Genomic DNA, 20,506 nt, shown 5'->3' with positions numbered 1-20,506 from the left:
ACCACCACTTTTGTACCTATTCACCTTCCACTCCTCTTTGATACCTTACTTTATCTTTACTACTAATTATTTTCATAGTACTTAATTACTTCATTTACTTAGTTTATTGTTTCCCCGTAAAGAGCGAGGGCTAAAGGGAAAATCATTTTCTTACTTATTTGACCTCGCGTTAATAAAGAATTGTCATTGTCAAATTTCGCAGAGCTGATATATGAACCGTTTACCTTAGCTATCTGTTGGCTCGCACCACCAGTCACCAGGTGTCGTCCAACGCCTCAAGTCGCTGTTTTCACTCTGCATCCCCCTCCGCCCTTTACCCCAGCAAGACCCCTTATTTCCTACATTCCACAACGGCAGATGCAAAAACAAGTTTGCTTTTGGCCCCTGACCTCGCTCAGGTCATGGTTCGGGTCAGGAAAAGGTCAGTCCCTCAGCCTTTGCTTGGATGGGAGCAGCACGACAGTGGAAAGAGGACAACCATGGATGTGTAGGTGGACTGATGTCTGTGTGTTCTCCGCTGTTAGTCTCGGCGAGCCTAAACAATGAATGTGACTAAACCGGAAGCTTTGTATACTGCAGCCTCGTTTTAGTAGTTAGCTGAAAAAAAAAATTGTCTGCCAGCAGTCCATTATTACATGCATGCGGGGAAACTAAGCATACGAGTAGTTGACCGGCTTGGAAACCATGCTCGCTTCTCGCATAGAAGACACAAGTAGATGTCTACACACGACTGTTTCCTTATTTTATCCACGAAAGTGTTTATCTCTTTATTTTGCCTAAGATAAGCGACATCACAGAGTTTACTGTTTGTCCCATCCCCATCCACCACCACCCCCCCAAAAAAACACACCGCGATTTTTTAACAGTATTTGCATATTTCACGTAAAAAAAACGGCGTAAAGAACTGAGACCTCCACAAGTTCAGAATGAGCAATAAAAAAAAAACATATCTTATTCAGGGCGAGAAGCGGTGCCTAGAGACGATATCCAGAGCCGGGAGTAGATACTGATTTACCCCAGAGCATCTTATCCACTGACTGTTTTATAAGTACTGCCCCTACGAGTAAAGCAGCATCCACGGAGTCTGAACACCGCCTAATATATTCGGAGACAAGACCGTGTCCGTCATTTCCATGTTGCTCCGCGGCAACTACTTATCCTCGCTTCGTAGCTACATTCCCCCCCCCCCACCACCACCACCCTGAAACTCCCCAGAGAGCAACTTAAACCGCTTGACCCCGCTTGATGTTTGATAAGCGACCCCGCTGGACAAAGCACGTGACCAGCCACTCAAGAGGCGCGTGTTCTTTTTGTCATCTCTTCTGTCTGTGGATGATGACCCCGTGGGGGAGATGTATTTGGTCTGTCGGTCGCTGTTTTGACCCGAGGAGCTTCAGGTCACGGTCAGCAAGCACTTTGCCAGTTACCTACAGTCCTACACCACCAGCCCACCCCATCCTGGGGTAGAGTAGGTGAAGGAGGATACAACCCCAAACGTCTGGCCTGTTGCCATGCACCTGCCACTACGCTCCTCACGTGTGCCCACGGGGGATAAGTAGAGGGGTAGGAGTTGAAAAGTGGGGGTGGTGATGATGGTGGTGGGGTATCAGCAGTTGCCATCTTTTTTTCATTTCCTCTCCCCCACTTGCTCGTCCGTGACCAAGACGGGGGCCGGCGGGAAACGACCCGGCAGGAGGGCGGCGAGCACAAGTATCTCCATCTCGCCCTTTCACCAGCCACGTCTCATCTCGAAGTTAATTAACTAGACTGGAGTGCTCCCCAACTCGGTCCGCTGGCACATCATTTTGAAAAGCCGTTTGACCCCCAACTCTCAAGCACCGACAGCCACGAACTGATCGTTTGCTTGTTTTGAATTATGCTAATACTAGGAACACGTGTTAGCAACTGATGCTACATTCCAGCAGCAGCGTATCGAGGGTCTCTGCCAGCTTCTGGTCACAATCAGTGAACCAAGACATGAATTAACAACTATTCTTAAATTAAACATGAGAACTATTGAGAAATCCTCAATCTTGAGAATAATTAAATATTAATTAGTTTTAATAATCACCTTATTGACATCAAAACATGTAAATAATTGGTTAAAGTGTTCAAGCTCTCCTTTCCTTCCTAGTGTTGGGGATGCTCATATATTCCCTGCTAACATCCCCCTCCCCTAATTTCTTTTGATATGAATGCAATTTCAGTAAAAAAAAAATGCATTACTTACCAGTTACCATTACTGGTCAGTCCCAAGTCCACCTGGTCAGTCCAGGTTCACCTGGCCAGTGGGAAATCTTGCCACAAGATACCTCTGTGTTCAAGAACACTCGGTTTTTCACTTGTATGGAAGCCAAGTGGTTAGCCGTGATCAAATCAGAAGTATGATAACAGAAGAACGTGATGTCCTAAAACTGTGTCAGGCTTCATCCATCAGCATCCTCGACGACAGTTGAACAACATTTCACCAAAACTCATTTCCAATGTGGCTGCCTTCTGGAACCTTGCGGTCGATTCAGCTGTAGATGTGTTTAAACCGGTGTTTATATAATTATTTGTATGTCGTCAGAGTTTCTCTTAGTCACACAAAATCTTTGCAAGCACCAATCACGAGTCCAATGCTTTGTCAAAGTCAGTCCTTTTAGCACAATTGTTATTTTCTAATCAGAAGACCATGACATTCAGTTGGAACTCTTGTTGAGATGTGACAGGAAGACGCACAGGGAGTAAGAAGATGGATGTCCAACCTACCCCGTTCAGAAACTTTGGCTTGTCTGCGATCCAGCTCCGTGAATCCGAAAACAAAGAGAGTTAGGGTCAGGGGCAGAAAAAGCTGGTTCTGCACAAAGCAGCCCGACCGCCCGACTGTGCAGGATGACTGCTGCAGCAGCAGCAGCCCGCGGCATACAGAGTCATATCAACGAGGCGCGCGCGCCATCTCCGTCAGACAAGGGGGGGAGGGGAGAGGGAGGATGCGGGAAGTGAGAAGGCAAGGGAGGGAGGAGGAGATGGGGAGGGGCGCTGGCTTGGTTCAGCAGCGAGGCAACAGTTGACTGTGTGAGCGGTCGTTGACCTTGCCTGCGAGCATGGCCGTCTGAGAACTGCAGTCGGCAGTAGGCTGACGTCAGCACCCACAGGTTTGGCGGAGAGAGAGAAGGGATGAGGGAAGGGATGTGGGAGAAAGCTAGCTAGCGTTGTAGCTTCTAACAGCAGGAACACAGGAAGGGATACAAACATATAAATACACGACGGTAACAGGTTTCTGTTGTGTTTATAAGCCAACGATCTGTTGGTGAACTGGCTACTGACGCGCGTGTGTTTGTGTGTGTGTGTGTGAGAGATTGTTATTTATCATCGTAGGCTATTGAGAAGTGTGCAAACTGAACTTGCGAGCTTTATCGAAATAATCGTCTGCAAGTATTTGTGTGTGTTGCTGTTTTGTTTTAGCTTTTTAAACGTTGAGCGAGCTCTATTGATATAAGAGAGAATGTGTTTGTGTTGCTGTTATTTTTTTGTAGGTTTAAATATTGTGCGAGCTCTGACGATCGAAGAGAGAGACACACACAAATATTCCATTTGCACATGCGTCTACATAATGGCTGCTGATGACTTTCTGTGTGTTAATGTTTCTGTAAGAGCCACTTGCATGATCAGAAAATATATGTCTATGCTTGGGGCGGGGATGAAGCACGCTCTGTATTAGTGTGTGATTATATCTTTCCACCCGTATTTCTGTGTGTATGAAAGAGAGAGAAGGACAGACATTTTTTCGTGTCCACCTGTAAATATGTGTGTATGCAAATTCCTCCCACCTCCCGCCTCGCAAGTATCAACTAACACAAGTTTACCCCCCGTCCTGTTGCATCCCCTCCCACCCTGCCTGCTTTGTCAGTGCATTCCGGGTCAGGACTACCTGTGTTGCTCCACATTTCATGGCTGTCATACAATCAATAAAAAAACTATCATACGTCCCCGAGAATGGTCCGGGTGGCTGTGAGGGTAGGGGGGTGCTATTAGCCAGGTCCTTTTGTCCAATGACGAGTCATCAGAACCGCGCGCGTGCGTGTGCCGCCTGTGTGTCTTACTAACCTACTGACCTCTCAGCTCCTCCGCGCTCCTAACCCTTCCTTCTACCCCACCCTCATCCCATTTGACCCTCCCTCCCTATCACCCAACACACACACACAGCTTGGTGACGTGGGGAAAGAGATTCTTTTTTAGATGGCCTTGTGTTCTCCCACCCACATCCCTCCACCACACACGTGCATCACCTTGAAGACGAATTCTTCACCCCCCTCCCACCGACAGACGTTCCACCCAACCTCCAATCTGTAGGAAAGTACACCGTTACCAATCTGTTGTTGGTCTGGCCAGACAAGGCAAGGGACTTTGCCAACTGTCAGCAGAACCATCCTCCATGGCAACAACAGCAGCAGCAGCGATTGAGCCTGATAGTAAGTAAAGTCAAACACGATGACGTCATTACACGAGAAAAGACTAAAAAAAAGAGCAGCAGGAGGAGAGGTAGGACAGCAGATGTGCACTTATCGCGTTATTTGATATAAAAGAGGTGAAGAAAATAATCAATCCTGCACTCTGTTGAAAATTCCACCGACCTAAGTGCTGCAGCACTGTTGAGAATCTAGTCCTCTGATGTATTTGCTGTAGTGCGTGCGAACTTTACAACAGGTTTGTCGTACCATGGATGTGTAGAGGTGGATTGCTGTCTGTCTGCCAAGACCAACGCTAAGCCTCTTGCCAAGTTCTCTGCCGTTAGTCTCGGCGAGCCTAGACAAAGAATGTGACTAAACCGGAAGCTTTGTACACATCTGCCTCGTTTTAGTAGTTAACTGGAAAAAAATCGTCTGCCAGCAGTCCAGTAATACAAGTTCGTGGTTGTATTCACCCAGTCGCCACAGAACCGTGTTCTACCCAACCGAGTTGCTAGAATATAATCACTGGTGTGTACACAGTATAGTGACTCACACAATCATGTCACCTCGATTAACATTTTCTAAACATCCCCTGTACAACACCATGCGGACTTCGAAGACATTTTTACTTCTTGTCGGAGGCATAGGTATTCACTGGATAATTTATGCTCGGTACCACGACCGTTTTTGCATTTTTTTCTTTTTCACGTCAGAAAGTGTACGTGCTCTCTCCATAATACTCTCCGAATCCTGTCATGATTAATGAGTTTCGTAGTGTGGGGCTCACCGAGATTTAGGCGAGTGGGTGAGCTTAGCCCGAAACTCCATTTTGGTGGTTAACTCCAAACTGAGCAACTAACTTTGTATCATAAATGAATCATTCTGACCAGAGATGTGTGTAGACTATCTTTGTCCTGACACTCCTCTCAGGTTTTTGTAATGACTCAAACCGCAGTACGTCTTTGTTCATGGCAAAGTTTCCAGAGCTGGTCTTCCAAACTGAACGGCTTTGCTGACGTCATTACCCTGTTAAAATGTGTCATGTTTGCAGATTACCTCACCCTGTTCCACCCCGGCCAAGCCAAGAGAACCTAGGATTCAGAGCGAAACCAAGTCTGTGAGGATAAGACTTGACGACAACGGTAATAGATGATGACTAAGACATAATGGAAGCCTGTTGCGGCGGACCAGTGTCCTCTTTGATCAGACTCTTCCGCGCAGGTGTTTCACTCTGTGTCAGTCTAACTTGCTGCTGCTACCTGTCTGATCTCACCTGGTGCAGGTGGTACAGGCTGCAGACAGACACGTAGACCAAGAAACACCTGGTACAGGCAGAACTCTAACCGACAAGCAAGCAGCCTCAACCCCCTACCACCTCTCCCTTGATGTCTGCCGCCGTCTGCGAAAATGTCTGATAAAAGAAGTGAGGAAAATGTCATGTTGCAAAAGAAAGAAAAAGGGTGAAAAAAATTCAGTGTTAGAAAAGGGTGAGGGCAAAATTTGGGACTGCGCCTAGAGCAGGTTCAGTGTGCGCAGAGTTCAAAATAACGTTGTTTGCCAAAAATCGAATTCAGTTTATGCCGTAAATAATCATCTTCTGAGCTTTCCTGTCACAAGGTAGAGCAGGGGAGGAACTAGCACGCGCGCACACACACACACACACAAAACCAACCTCATGAGGAGAACCCAGGACCTGGGACATCTGACCTTTCGAGCGCTATAGTTCGTGGTGATCCCCATTACCTCCTCCTCGTCCTCCTCCTCTCACCTCCAATTTTTTAAAATGTAAATCAATGTCATACACACACTCATGCACGCATGCTTATGACAAAGTACAACACGACCTCAACGAACCTCAGAGAAGAAAAGCGATGTAACAGCTGTAGAGTGAGAAGGATACGCAGGTACTTGAAGACCAACGTCAGCAGCACAGTTCACCGAGTACTTGAGTCATCCAGTCAAGTCACCTCCGTTCCATTCTAAGCTGAGCTGTACCAATCATTAAAGATGATCCGAGGAAGGAAGAAAAGAAGAGAGAAACGTTGATAATCCATTCATCGGAGGTTGCGAGGTGGTGACTGGAGCAAGCTGCACGAATCCTGCGAGAAAACTTTATTTTCTGGATGAGTTCAGTGACATACCACGGTTGAGCAGGTCAGGATAAACGTCATCACCAGTCACACAGAGGTGGAATCCTGATTCCTCCCTACAACTCCTTGGATTCAGTTAACTGTCCGCTGTTTGTGTCTCTCAGGTTTTCACCAGACATCTTGCAACTGCGTACGTTGCTTTTGATGACGTCTTATTTCTTGTTTTTCTAAAATGACGTCATATGAATGACGCAAGTCTTTAAAAACGTCATAAACAAATGACGATTGCTTCACGAGACTACACGAGACTGTACACGACCTGTCACAACTCAACTACAATCAACTTGCAACAAAATGTCTTACATGTACTTTCATCGTTTATTTATTATTCATTATTACTTATTATTTATTATTGTTATTCCTACAGGTGAGCACTTGCTTTGTGAACGTGAATTAGTCCCTAAATTTATCAAAATTTTCGTGAAATACTTCCAGCATTCTACAGTCACGAAAGTGTTTGGTTTCTGAAACTTCGACCAGCATCATAGGTGGGAAATCCACAGAAATAAAAATTATTTAACATACAGGGAGATACAAGCTTTTAAATATCAACTAAAACTTTGAAATACCAGACGAAGTGTGGTTACACAATTATTGGATAATCCCCGACAGAAAATGGAGGCGAACCAGAGTCTGTGACTGAAATAAAATTCTGATTTTTCTGCTAACTGATGTACTAGAGGGGATCGGTTACTCAATGTTTGTTGTCAGGATTTGTTTACACGAGGAGGTGGAGAAAGCTTCAGGTTTCATCTGGAAAGGCCGATGATGTAATCACAGTGTTTTTGTCTTACACAACCATCCTCTCTGGCTCAACTTGCCCGAGTCAAACAGTGGCAGAGATGAGGACAGTTCTAGAAACTCTTCAGAATGAGGCTGTTGGAGAGACAGAGTGATCAACAGACACTTTTAAGGTATATACATATAATATCAACACATATACACATTTATACACATAGTCTTATAGACACACATCCATACACATAGACACACATTGTATTGTATATACACAATTCACAAAACCACATAATGAAACAAATACAACTGGCAGGAATGTTTATTCGGCACTTGAAGATTAATTGTACAGCTCTTGTGTAAAATAAACATTCATGACAGATATGCGCAGAATAATGAGTGGCGGGATCACACAGAAGACCATCTGAAGCCGGCACAAACTTATCCTTGAATGAATCTCCATCATGGCGATACAATGACAGACGGTGCAGCTGATAACGAAATGCAGCTAAAAATAAATCAGCTTTACACAAACAAGTAATTCAGGAAGTAAATTGTTGGCAGCAATCAAGCATATAATCTAACTAGGACATACCAGTAGGAGATTGGGGTCCGCTCAGTTAGTTCAACATCCTCCTGTCCTGTCCAGCCATTGCCACCGTTGCTGTTGCGGTCCTGATGAGGATGTCTGGCGTGGACCTGCCGTCATTGGAGAGGGTAGCTCCCAGGTACTTGAAGTTGCTTACCTCTTCGAATTGTACCCCATTCATATAGATCTCTGCCATTGGTGATAACTTTGCTCTTTCCGGTGCTGGTCACCATTCCATATGCGTTCGAACTGTCTGTCAGTCTGTTGATGAGGTCTTGAAGTTCTTTGTCAGGTGGTGTATGTGGTGGATGATGCGTCTACATCTCAACATACTGACATGCTGACGAATTCACTGCAGCAAGAAAAACTGTCACAATGGAAGCTGTGAATTCTAGAAATGTGAGAAAAGACAATACGTGAGCAAATGAAAGACGTGCACGGTATTTTTTACAATTCTGAACAAGTAATCTGTAAACATCAAAGCCCGCTAAAAATAAAAGCAGCTGGAGCGAGTACAACGTACCAGGAACTGAAAAATAACCTTCTGTGTGGTCCAGACCTTCCTTTGTGTTGAATAAACCTCACATCTGACAGGCTGATATATCATTCCAGTGATAGAATTTTTTTTAATGAATATCAACCTGTCAGCAACACTGCACCAGCTTGTCCATAATCAATTCATTGGCTGTCGTGGGTATTTTGCTTTCAGTTAATTAATAAATATTGACAGCTGTTTGGAAAATGTCGTGTGAACAGTTGATATTAATAGTTGTATGTAACTGATAAATCTTTATTATTTCATATCTGAATGTTCGTTGGAGTCATGAATATATCTATATACGCCGTTTGTATTTGGTTTCCTGAAGCTGCACAGTCGTGCTCACTCTGATGTGTCTCCACGTCCTCCTATCATGTTAATTGTCCATTAAAATAATTTCAGAAATATGGTAGCTTTTCCATCGAATCAAAGAGGATTTTCTTTGAATCAGATTTCTATTGAAAACTCCAGACTTGTGTTAAGCAAAAGGTCTTCGGTTCCTAGGTATTCAAGTGCCCCATGGTCACAAACGTCTACTGAAGTAGTGTATTCTTCTGGAGATGTCATCATCTGTCATGTGTGTCACCTCTGCATTGACAAGAGAGGTGATGACATCCTCAGGGAGGATTTCGAAGCATTTACAAAGTGTCTACACCCATGTTACACATTTATTGTAGGAGCCAACATGGTCGAAGAACGCTAGGTACATGTATAGCCGACTATACTGAAACCGAAAGTAGTCTTGGGGTAAAGGTCACATGCATGCATAATTTTCCAAAATCGTGATTACAGGTTGCATGCAGCGGACGAGAAGCATACGTGTCTATGCTGTCATGTCCTCCTATGTGTCCTGTCCATCCTGTAATGGACGTTTCTTGCGTATCCCTCAAAATCTCAGGTAAAGGTCGTGCCCTGACCTTTCCAAGATCTCACTTTTCTCGGCGCCAGCTTTACACGAGGGCGGTGCCCATCTCCTCTCCCTCGCTGCTCAAAATTTACATTATTATTATTCACTTAGTATACATTTATGTTGCTATGGACAAAATTTATAGATTCACTGAAATCTGCGGTTGCCCTGGTGGACCGGATGAAGTGAGTTCGAGGGCCGGTCGTTCACCACACCTGGTCTAGCGAAAACCTATCTAGATGTGACACCTGTTCATCAGGTTGATTGTTGTTGTGTGTGTGAGGGAGGTGAATAGGGGTTGGGGTGGAGGCAAGGTATTTAGATGCTACAGTTGGTGGCACAGCTGCGAAAATCGAGTGAGTCAACTTCGATTTCGTCTCTGACACGCCGTTCTTTATCTCTCTCATGACCTGACCGTTGGTGTGGTTTTTATTATTAGCATTTGTTTGTTTGGTTGTTGTGGTTGTTTGTTGTTGTTTTTTTTTTGGGGTGGGGGGCTAAGGGTACCGCTATTTTGTTCACACAGAGAGAGGGAGAATGAACAATGCTAAATTTGTAAAGTACATATAATGCCTACATACACATTCACACATGCACGCACACATTCAAACGCACATACATACGCGCAAACACACTCACAGTCACATATTCACACAGACGATCACATACAAGTACAAAAACACACGTATATAAGTTTACACACACACATACAGGAAAAACGATCTCAGTAACAGCTGTCTTCACGATTTTAATGGATACGGGTTGACTTTTTTAAATAAGCATAAATCGAGAACGATATGCTTCGAGGAAATAATTGCTGTCAAATATTACGTACAACATTATGATACTGATATTCGGAGACAATAATGAGTAATAAAAATACAGGGTACAGGGAATGGGGTGCAAGACAGCAGCGAAAGACATAGTTGATGCTCCTTTCTATTTGAACAGAATCCTGACTCTACCTGAGCGGTCGTTGACCTCACCATCTCGTTCAGAACTCCTGGACGACGCAAGCTTTGAAATGATCCTTGAGCTTCCAGATGGAAACGATTCCTCGGCTTGTTCACAATTACCTCAAACAGGTTCATGTGTCCACTGAGGCCATCTTCAGTACATAATAGACAAATATTTATTGCCTGGAAAAGCTTCAGGCCAACAAACCTCGATCTGTAAATGGGCGACAACAATGGAAGTTGTTGAAGTTGAGAAACAATGTCAGATCACGTTCGCTCTAAGGACCATACTTCAGGTGCTGGCAAAGATACCTGTCTGTCTGGCTTGAGGACCGGAGAGAACCCGTTACATTTGAGATTTGAAATGTTAAGCGCACTTAAAGAAGGACGTGAAAACATATTCGCAACTGGTCCTCTTGCCAACTTTCCACCCCAACCCCCTCTCCACACTTTGTGGCAGAACGGATTTTTCTCAAAGTTACCCCCAGTGATGGACCATATACCCTGCAATATAACCATATACCACCACCCATGTCTCTCGCCCACCATTTATTTTGGATGGATAGAAGGCGACCTCACCATGACATTGCTAATGATCTGCTGAAAAAATAAGCAAGCAAGGTAATATAAATAAGTCCCCAAAAGGACGTCGCAGCAACCGGAAATGAGTCATTGTAAAACGAAATAAACACTTAGGGAGGGACTGTATTTATGTTATGAATGATATAATAAGGACATAAATTAAACCTTGTCACATCTCGGTTAGACGAAAGCTCCAGACTCTTGACACGTGTACGTACCTGGCGACAGGTATGTATTATTCTCTCTACGTGTGGCGACGTCTGTCTACGTTGTGCAGTTTCTACTGTCGACAACACGGAAAGGCAAGCGTGCGTGAGTGCGTGCGTGCATGCGTGTGTGAGTGAGTGCGTGAGTGCGTGCGTGCGTGCGTAGGTGCGTGCGTGCGTGCGTGCGTGCGTGTCTATCTGTCTGGGATTGATCGTGGCAGTCCTATTAGCAACGCTCCAGCTGGCATGAGGCAATTGTGGGCTGCGCTGACGCAACTCGTTTCCACCGAAAATAGTTGCTGGCGACACGCAACACTGTAACGCCACATGACAAATATCATCATGACATGATACGGCATCTGCAACAGTGCAGTCACGCTTTCAATTTCATAATTATTTCTAAAGCCGTACTGGTCCTCTCAAACGCTTCGTGTACAATAAGACAGCTATGTCTGAAAATGATGGTTGCAAGACAGACAGACAGACAGACAGACAGACAGACAGACAGACAGACAATGAACGATAAATCCTCTGCAATCAAGTGTTGAAGACAGGTCATCATACCTCCATCACCGCTAGTTCCTACTTTTCATGGATCTGCTCACCCAGTCCTCTCTCCCCCAACCTCTTCTTTAGGATGTACACCACCAACTTGTATTACTGGACTGCTGGCAGACTATTTTTTCTAGTTAACTACTAAAACGAGGCTGGTGTATACAAAGCTTCCGGTTCATTAACATTTCAGATTAACTACTAAAACGAGGCAGTTGTGTGCAAAGCTTCCGGTTTAGTCACATTCTTTGTTTAGGCTCGCTGAGACTAACAGCGGAGGAGAACTTCGCTTCGCAGACAGACAGCAATCCACATATACATATATCCATGATGTACACATAACAACAGCCGTCTGCTTAGCTCACGTGACCTGACACGTGACGCAGTCACTAGTCTCCCCGTAATGTTTGTCTGTTGTCTGGGACTGGGCGTGTTGCACTATCAGTGTGCAGGTCGTATTGGGTAACAAAGTACATGCACACCTACAGGGAGCACTGGCTGGATGTTGATACCCGACTTTTTTAATCGTCGTCTCGTGACAGCAAGGATAGATATAAGGCTAAATGCATCGGACGATGGCTAAATTAATGGCGCGGCGACCGGGGGTCTGTTGATAACGGAGTGGGTGTCACTCTCCAGATCACATATGCGCCGGTCCGACTGTTTCCAATGCTTTCTATTTTTGTTTTCGTTTTTTGTCTTTTCTCCTTTGTGTTCCTTTCATTTTTTTTCTTAAGTCATTCCTTTATTTCCTTTATTTCATTTATTTACTCGGATTTTTTTTTTCGTTCAGTTTTGCAGATATTTGATCCCAGCCGCCATAGTATGCAAATATAAAATGCCTTCCGTGCGATAAATATTATCGATAGGAGACAGTACATAATCCCTTTCCTCAAAGGGTGTTGTCCTTGTCATACAGCTTCTATGTAAACAACAATCCCAAAATATTCCAAACTACAGTGGCATGCCAGAGACGTCCACGGGCGCAAGGAATGGGTGCCAAAAATTGCTTTAAAATATTGGTGTAAGACACCTATAAAAATATATTACATTCTATATTCTCATTTAAATCATTTTCTACAAATTGAAGAAATATTTTAACTGGTGATGATCTTGGTTGTATTTTTGCTTCGTTTATTGCCAGCGTCAACAATTTCAAACTGTCACCACAAAAGGTATGAGGTATTCATTTAGTTGGCCAGTTAGACATACATTAATAATTGGTTAACGGCAAAACTAAGATCCATATGAACTGTGTACATTGCAGCTCAAGGAGGCATACAACTTTAAATGCTTGAAAACCACCCTTTCAAAAAAATGGAAGCTCTACAGTAGACGTGTCCATCAGGATCACAAGAGGGACAGCAGCGATGGCAAGACTGGCCAGGACATCAGCAGCAGGACCATCAGGTTTGCCAGTTACAGACAGCGCAGGTCTGTCGTAGTTCTAGTCTTGAACACTGCTTGTTATACAAGCCAGGAACTCAAAGTAAGTGATTTTGTAAGGAACACAATCACTAGTGGGCCACCAAGAGCGCAGGTTAGTCTGTGTCGGCCAGGCAACCCGGCAAGACACTCTGGGACAGTTCTTCAGAGGTACCTTGGAGAGGGATCAACACAGGTCACACTGGCTTGCAAACATAAAGCAGTGACTGCCATTGTCGTCCCACATAGGACCTGCTCACAGCCACTCAAGACAGGCTTGAGTGGAGAAACTTGTTATCAAGATGTTCTCGTCGACGAGTGGTACCGGTGGACCGACCTAACCGCTATTCAGCTTGTACCATTCAAGAGATACATTAACGAATAAAAAGATAACACGCCATGCATAAAATTACTTGTAAAATAATTTGAAATAAAATGCTACCTCAGTTGATTTCAAGTTGAATTTTCACATTTTCAAGCAAAAATGAATAAATTTAAAAGATAGTAAGGCTAATACAGTTTTTAATGGTTTTTTTTTTAAATTTCTTTTGATTAAATATAAAAATTAAATGGAAAACTTCTTATCATACACTACTAAAAGATCATAAAGGTAAATACAACCAGAAATAATTAATAAAAACACACAAACCACCAGGTAATTAAACACACAGCTTCGTACCTGCCTGTGCATTGTCATCAATGAGTCCCGCAAATATCCACACATTCTCATTGTGTCAGTCTGATTATACGAAGTAGTGAGCCATGGAGACTGGTTATGGCAATGGCACAATCTGTTTCTTTATCCTGAACTCGATTCTTCTCTCTCTCTCTGTATGTGTTTAGTTGTTCCTATTCAGCTGGGCTTCTGCAATACTTTCGAGCACTAAAGAGAATTTAATTTTGTGGACAAAGCACTGCTTGCCATACACCTCACTATACAATGTGTATTATTGTGTAAAGTGAGCCAGAAGCTCACAGCCTGACGCTGACCCACTGATCTACATTTCACTGATCGAATATAGAAAGCTACTGTAGAATGGGAGGGAGCGGGAGGAAAGCTGATGGTGCTTCTGCACTTATCGTGTCTCCAATACCACAGGAGTACTCGAAACTCTATTCAGAAAAGGTCGCGGATTTGTTTCTGTCTTCAACAATCTTCATTCATTCATTTTCCTTTCTTTTTTCTTTCGTTCTTTCATTCATGCATGTGCTCTCTATTTTTTGTTTATTTGATATTTTTCAATCTTTATTTTTTAAATCAAAGAACCCTTACTGTGAGAGAAAAGGGTGATAAATTTACTTGAAAAAAAACACACACAAAATATCTCAACCCTGTCCTGAATTTTCCTCGAGAGTGGGTGTCATTTCAATACCTATCTGGATGTGTCCTTATGGCTTCACCGTCACAGCAAGCTTAGATAGGTCTTCTGTGAACTATTTACTACTGAGAAGGAATGAAGTCTACTGCTGCTGTTCTTTGTCCAATTGTTCTCTCTCTCTTTTGCAGGTCCACGCACTTGTGTCGTGAGAGCTCTATCCTTTAGTCCACTGCTTGCCCTCCATCTGATGACCTACACATGGTCAAAGTTCACGCCTCATGACCCGGGGAAAAAGTAGCAGAACTCGACATCTGACCACCGCCACCACCAATAATAACAAGCCACATCAAACTGAAAGCTCCATGTGACATTTTCGTGAACATCCGGGATATTGAGGTTCGCGAGGCCATGGGGTGGAGGTCACACAAGAGGAGTGAAGTCCCTGACACCATGAACTTGTAGTAATAGTAATAATAATAAATGTCAAGCACGTACTCACACTCCTAAAGAGCATGCTCTTAGCACTACGGAACAAGAACGAAACATGGACAGCATACGAGGGACAGGAAAACAAATAATGTATGAACTATAAAAGAATAAACAACTGTACTAACGAAGAATAAAATCAAATACAGAAAACACAAAGAGGAACCAAATAACATTTAGGGACTAGAGGGCCCCCAGTGTCCTCATTCCACATTTACAGTGGAGAAATTAACTGGCATGGCGCTGGAGACAATTACCCCTTAATTACACCACCACCATCATCATTATTCTCATAATCATCATCATCATGCTTTCACTTGCCAATGTCGACCTTTCAGCATCGCGAAACGGACGGCAATGATGTCTGGCTTCAGTACACAGGACTGATTCTCTATTTTCTGACCCTGTCAACCAATTTCTCTCCAAAATTCACTGATATTCAAACTAAAAGCACGTTAATCTGTGTAAAAGTCTTATCGATGCACACTTACCTAATCTCTACCATTATTCCCTGGTATCAACCTTTCAGACACATATATGATAAAAAGATTTTCAGTGATGGTGTATACAAGGAGTAAACAATTGCCTCGTTAATCGTTTCTAACATATAATAATATCTAATCTACGCATCTCATCCACAAAAATGTTTCCACGGAATCAAAATTAATATTTACTCTTCATTCCTAATCAACATCTCAATTTATCGGAAACATCTGAAAGGTAAAAATCAACTCAGCATCAATGAGTTTCCAGAGAAAAACCCCGACGATCAGCTGTTTTGGTGTTCTCACTTTTATACCCACAGTGTGTAGTGAAAATGGCACCTAGCAATAACATTTTCTACTTCTTCTTTTAATATGATGCATTAATCAATATTATGTTTTTTAATTATTATGTTATAAATTAATATGATGGTCTTGCATACCTATATGTAAGCGCCTCGAGTCTGGCTGATGCTGGAAAATAGCGATACACAATTATTCTTATTCTTATTCTTATTATTATTATTATTATTATTATTATTATTATTATTAGCGACTGCCGTGTGGTTTTTGTACATATTGCTCCCCTGCAAGATTATGTGGACGTGGGAAGCAGGATCAAACCCTGTCACCCATGGGCCAGTGTCCGCGTTTGTCGTAAAACTCAGGAACATTGCAACAGAACAAAGTCCTCTGAACTTAAATTTTAGTGTAGTCGTCTGACGGCATCATTACATTTTTTTCACTACAGCAATCTAACCGGGTCTCGGAGATTTTCTTGGTCAATGTGGTCTGGATTTCACCTACAGTTTCACCTTCAGGCTGGGTCGTAGTCACTATCTATATTCGCGCCTGGATGCGCCCTCGTCTCGGCCTTGCTGATGTTGGATTTGAAGCGCCTTGGCAGTGAGATGAAGTCGATCTGATTGTGGATCGAATCATCTGGAGAATGCAAAGGTCGCCAGCCTTGACCTTTTGTGAGGTGGAGGGTGTTAGAAAGGGTTAATCTTCGAGTTTGGACGATCTCTAGCAGCCTCAGGTCCTTTTACTTTCACCAAGACCAAAACGGATGACATTATCTGGACAAAACTTCTTGTTCCCATTCCCAATCTTGTTCCAATTCCATCATCATCTTCTGCTGCTTCCTACTTAGTGAGGTTCTGACAGTTCTGCAGGATATCACGTAGTCAGGCGACACGTGAATGCCACGTTGCAAGCTTCCAACGCTCTCCCGGGGCGTTCATGTCACGTAGCCAGGGTCCGACAGACTCACGCACCAAGTGCCTCTGACGCCGCTACGTTCTGACGCGCACGCGGGGATGTCACGCGGAAGCCACGTGATGTTTTGCGTACCAGCAAGACAGGAGAGAGAGAGGGAGGGATCTGTTGGCCCTGGACATTAATCCAAGCACGTTCCCCTCGCATGCTCACACACACACAATGTGCTGACAATGCTTGAATGTTCTCCCAGACCGGCAGCCATGACGGTTAAAGGGGTGTTGAGCCCACCCACCGTTACGGTGAGCCACTCACCTCGGCACAGCAACAGGAAACCATTTAGCGACCACCAGGACAGACAGAGGATCTTGTAATGAGTTAGAAAACACGACAGATATAAGTCAGACAGAGAGAGAGAGAAAATAGAATATTTGCGTGCTTTTTAGTTCGTTTCGTTTGCCTTCCCTCATTCCTCCTTCCCTACTTCCACAAATGACTCAATGTTCTTTTCTATGAAGTTACCTCTTTTTCTTTATCTCTAGTATATTTCTTTGATTGCGTGCACTCTCACCAGCTCTGTGTATCTTCAACACATTTCAAAACCAAAGACAAAGAAACAAACTCTTCAGCTGGAAGAATGTTCGAAACCAAAACATTAAAACAGTCAAGGTGATTACTTTAATCTTCCGTAATTTTCCTCTCTGTTTTTCTAATTGTCTCGGTACAAATCACAAGCACGCATTCACCTTAAAAAAAATTATCACCGATCTTGGGAACGCCTTAACTTGTAACTCTACTCTTAAGTTTGCTTTAACGCTTGTAGGTCAAAGGCCTGACCTAGTTACTTTTGACCCATTTTCCCGTTTTTGACCTATTTCTTGTCAAGTACTCCAACCGCTGCCACCTGGGGAGAAGTTTATTTTCTGTAATACAAAGAGGCAAAGTCAGCTGTTTTATGAAGTCTAGGTGCATGAGAATAAGATACTGTTCTGACATTTTGTGACCTTTCTACAGTGCTCTAGATACAGTGGGCCGCTTGCATGTCTCTCAAGTATCCAGACTTAAACTTTACTGTTTTATACTTTAAAAAAATATATATATACTGCGTGTAAATTACTGTGTGTGTATATATATATATGAGAGAGAGAAACTAAATTCCTGAAGTTATAGGCCATCGACCTGTGTCTTGTGGGTGCAGAAGAAAAGAGTAATTCGACTCTTAAAGGTGAATTAAAGTATTAACGGGATAAGCACTCCTACATTTAGTCAAAGCCAGTATTATCGGGATAAGCACTCGTACATTTAGACAAAGTCAAGCTATTTTACAGCACTCGTGAAACGGAAACTTTACAGTTTATTTTTGGATAAATATTTTTGATGTTTATCAAAAAGAAAAGATTAGCGCTTGTTAGTTGTGTTTAGCTGGCCAGTGGCCCCTGCAAGTTTTTATAGTCTAATACATGAGTGCAACATGTGTGTGTGTGTAGATGAGGATAAGATGTAACGCAGGCAACGAGAATTTAGTGCAAAGTGATTTGTTTTTCTAGCTAGAGTCCTTGAAAATTGTTTTCTTGTTAAAATGAATTGTTGTGTGTGCACGCGCGTGGGGTCAGGGAAGGGGCGGAGGGCAGGGGATGAAGTGATGTATGTATATGTACTATATCTCCATATGCTGTATTTGATTTATGTGGTGTATGTGTGTTTATGTGTAAAGCTTGTTAGTAAAGATGTATTTCAGAAAACGATTTTCATCGGTCTTGTTTATAACTTCATCACCTCTGCACTAGTTCGATGATGTTAATGATTACTTTGATGAGAGATACTCACACCCTTGATATAATTATAGTTCTGGCAGCAACAAAGAAACAATCAATTAATCTTTCTTTGTTTATCTTCCTGTAAGACAAATGATGACAGGTGATGAAATGAAAGACGAGTTGCTGCCCTCGACACGACATCGACTGTAGACACAATCATCAGATCCTTCATCACCGGTCTGAGGAACGACAGAAACGACCCCCCGACCGTCCTTCCCCTCCCCTCCCACCCTGCGCACAACGCCGTTTTTGTGCGATAAGTTCAACTTCATGATAAATAAATATGCGAATGAAGTTATCCCGGACAAAGGTCAGCCCACAAAAGGTCACCATGAGGTCAGGGGACGCCGTGCGCGACCCCGCGATGCTGCCAACGCCCAAGTGAGTGGATTTGCTGACTGAGGTGCTTAAAATCTCTGTTCCCTTTAATATTCTGTCGTGGAGGAGCATGGCACGGAGGGATGACACATGTAGGAGCGTGACACTGAAGAATCACCTCATCAGAGGTCACGCTCGTGTCACGGCGAGTTGCAAGTCTTCCTAGTGGTTTCCTCTCCCCTCCTCCACAGAACTTTCTTTTTGTCATACTTTTACACGTAAAGACAGTTCCTGCAGCATTGTTAATGTTCATGCAGGGCAAGCAGAAAAGAATCCATTCATACAAGTTTACATTACTCGTGCAACAACGCTTTCAACCGACTTGATGACGTACATCAGTTGCTCGACCGTTGGTGACTCCTGCCACCTTCTCTCTCGTAGATTGTTGTTTTGCGTGACCCGCCGACAATGTTTTACTTTCCAACTAACTTAGCTTCTTATCCATTCTGTGGCACAATTTCACAAGATTTCCTTGTTTAAAATTAACTGCTCTTCACTTTTTTTTTAACCCCTGGTGTATTCCGTGTGACAACGTGTCTCAGGATCACGCGCGGCTTTCAGATGCAATCTCTCTTTCTGTGTGTGTGCACGTTTACTCACCCATTTGTAAAGAGAAAATAAAGAGAAAAAAGGCATCGGCAGAAAAATTTTGGGATCAGAGTAATCATCATAAATTTGCTTTTATTTAAAAAAATATGTGTAAAGGTTATTTCATATCAAGCTTATGGTCATACATGTATGTTTACTAACCTAGATGTTTTCTAATACATTTGAAAAAAGAAATAAATAATTTTAAAAAAACTTCATTGAGAAATTAAACAATAAAATACTTATTTCGAGCTAGGTTTACCTTTCAGCACATAAAATATTTTACTATTATGACTTCCTGCCACACTGAACAAGGTTGCAGACGAACAAAAAGAGGGAAAACCTCGCCGTCAAGCGATTTTCACACTTAACATCCTAACCAAATTAAACTGAATCGTACTAGGAAAGTAAAAAAAATCTTTTAATTAATTACTAAATTTTATTTTAAAAAAGAAGTAGTTTGAACATAGAGAGATAAGGGACAGAGATTGAACGAATTGCCTTCTGGGATGCCAACCGTTCATCAAAGAGCAAGCGTGCGATTAAGTTTTTTCAATAAAAATTAACCAGAGGAAGAGAAAAAAAACTTTATTTGAAATCAGAGCGTTGGAGAAATCGATTCTAATTTCCTCCTTTGTGTTTGGGAGCTGCAACTTCCGCGATGCTGGCATCTGGGGAATCTTTTCTGCCTCCACATGTAAGGGCGACCTGCTTTGACCTGGTGGTGGGGTCACAACCTTTGGCCTCGCGTGCATTCGCTTCTCAGAGCATCTTGCTCTTTCCTGTCAGCACCACTCCTTCGCATCAATCGAGAGAATCCCTCCCCTCCATCAGTTTCTTTGTATCGTTCCTCCATCTCGGACACAGACCCTCTAATCCAGGGTCAGTTACGTGACCTTTTAAGTTCAAGAATTGCCTGCTCGGGTCCACCAAAGCTGAATGCAGTCGCACTCTACAAAAAGTTATCTCAAAAGTCATCGGGTGAGGCACAAACATACAAACAAACGCATTCACAAACACATACGCACACACAAGGCGTTTACTGTCTATCTCACACGCATCCATCCAACTATGGAAAAATAAAAGCACACGCAGATAACAATACTGAATTTTTCTCCTTTTTTTTTTTTTGTTCGTCTGTCTGT

The 20,506-nt window shown here is 43.1% G+C and overlaps 2 protein-coding genes across 5 annotated transcripts in view; one reads left to right on the top strand and one right to left on the bottom strand.

Moving 5' to 3' along the window:
- Positions 1-6,721, bottom strand: part of LOC112561671 (sialidase-like) — a 32,786-nt gene extending 26,065 nt beyond the window's left edge. Inside the window, exons 1-2 of one of the 4 annotated variants that reach the window (XM_025234276.1) lie at positions 6,288-6,721; positions 2,231-2,519 (exon numbers count right to left, since the gene is read on the bottom strand). In XM_025234276.1, the coding sequence (XP_025090061.1) occupies positions 2,231-2,240 (10 nt within the window). In that variant the 5' untranslated portion in view covers positions 2,241-2,519; positions 6,288-6,721. Of the gene's footprint in view, positions 1-224; positions 247-2,230; positions 2,520-2,751; positions 2,915-6,287 lie in introns of those variants that run through there. The other 3 variants (XM_025234277.1, XM_025234279.1, XM_025234283.1) reach the window with 3 other exon arrangements.
- A 732-nt stretch (positions 6,722-7,453) lies between these two features.
- Positions 7,454-13,498, top strand: LOC112562504. Its single transcript, XM_025235784.1, has 3 exons — positions 7,454-7,497; positions 7,920-8,046; positions 12,916-13,498. The coding sequence occupies exons 1-3, from the start codon at positions 7,454-7,456 to the stop codon at positions 13,456-13,458; spliced, it is 714 nt and encodes a 237-aa protein (XP_025091569.1). The 3' UTR covers positions 13,459-13,498.
- Positions 13,499-20,506: the final 7,008 nt, after the last annotated feature.

This window comes from Pomacea canaliculata, linkage group LG4 (assembly GCF_003073045.1).
Source record: "Pomacea canaliculata isolate SZHN2017 linkage group LG4, ASM307304v1, whole genome shotgun sequence".
Taxonomy (NCBI): Eukaryota; Metazoa; Mollusca; class Gastropoda; order Architaenioglossa; family Ampullariidae; genus Pomacea; species Pomacea canaliculata.
The sequence above is the reverse complement of the archived record's forward strand: the minus strand, read 5'-3'. Positions and strand labels throughout refer to the sequence as shown.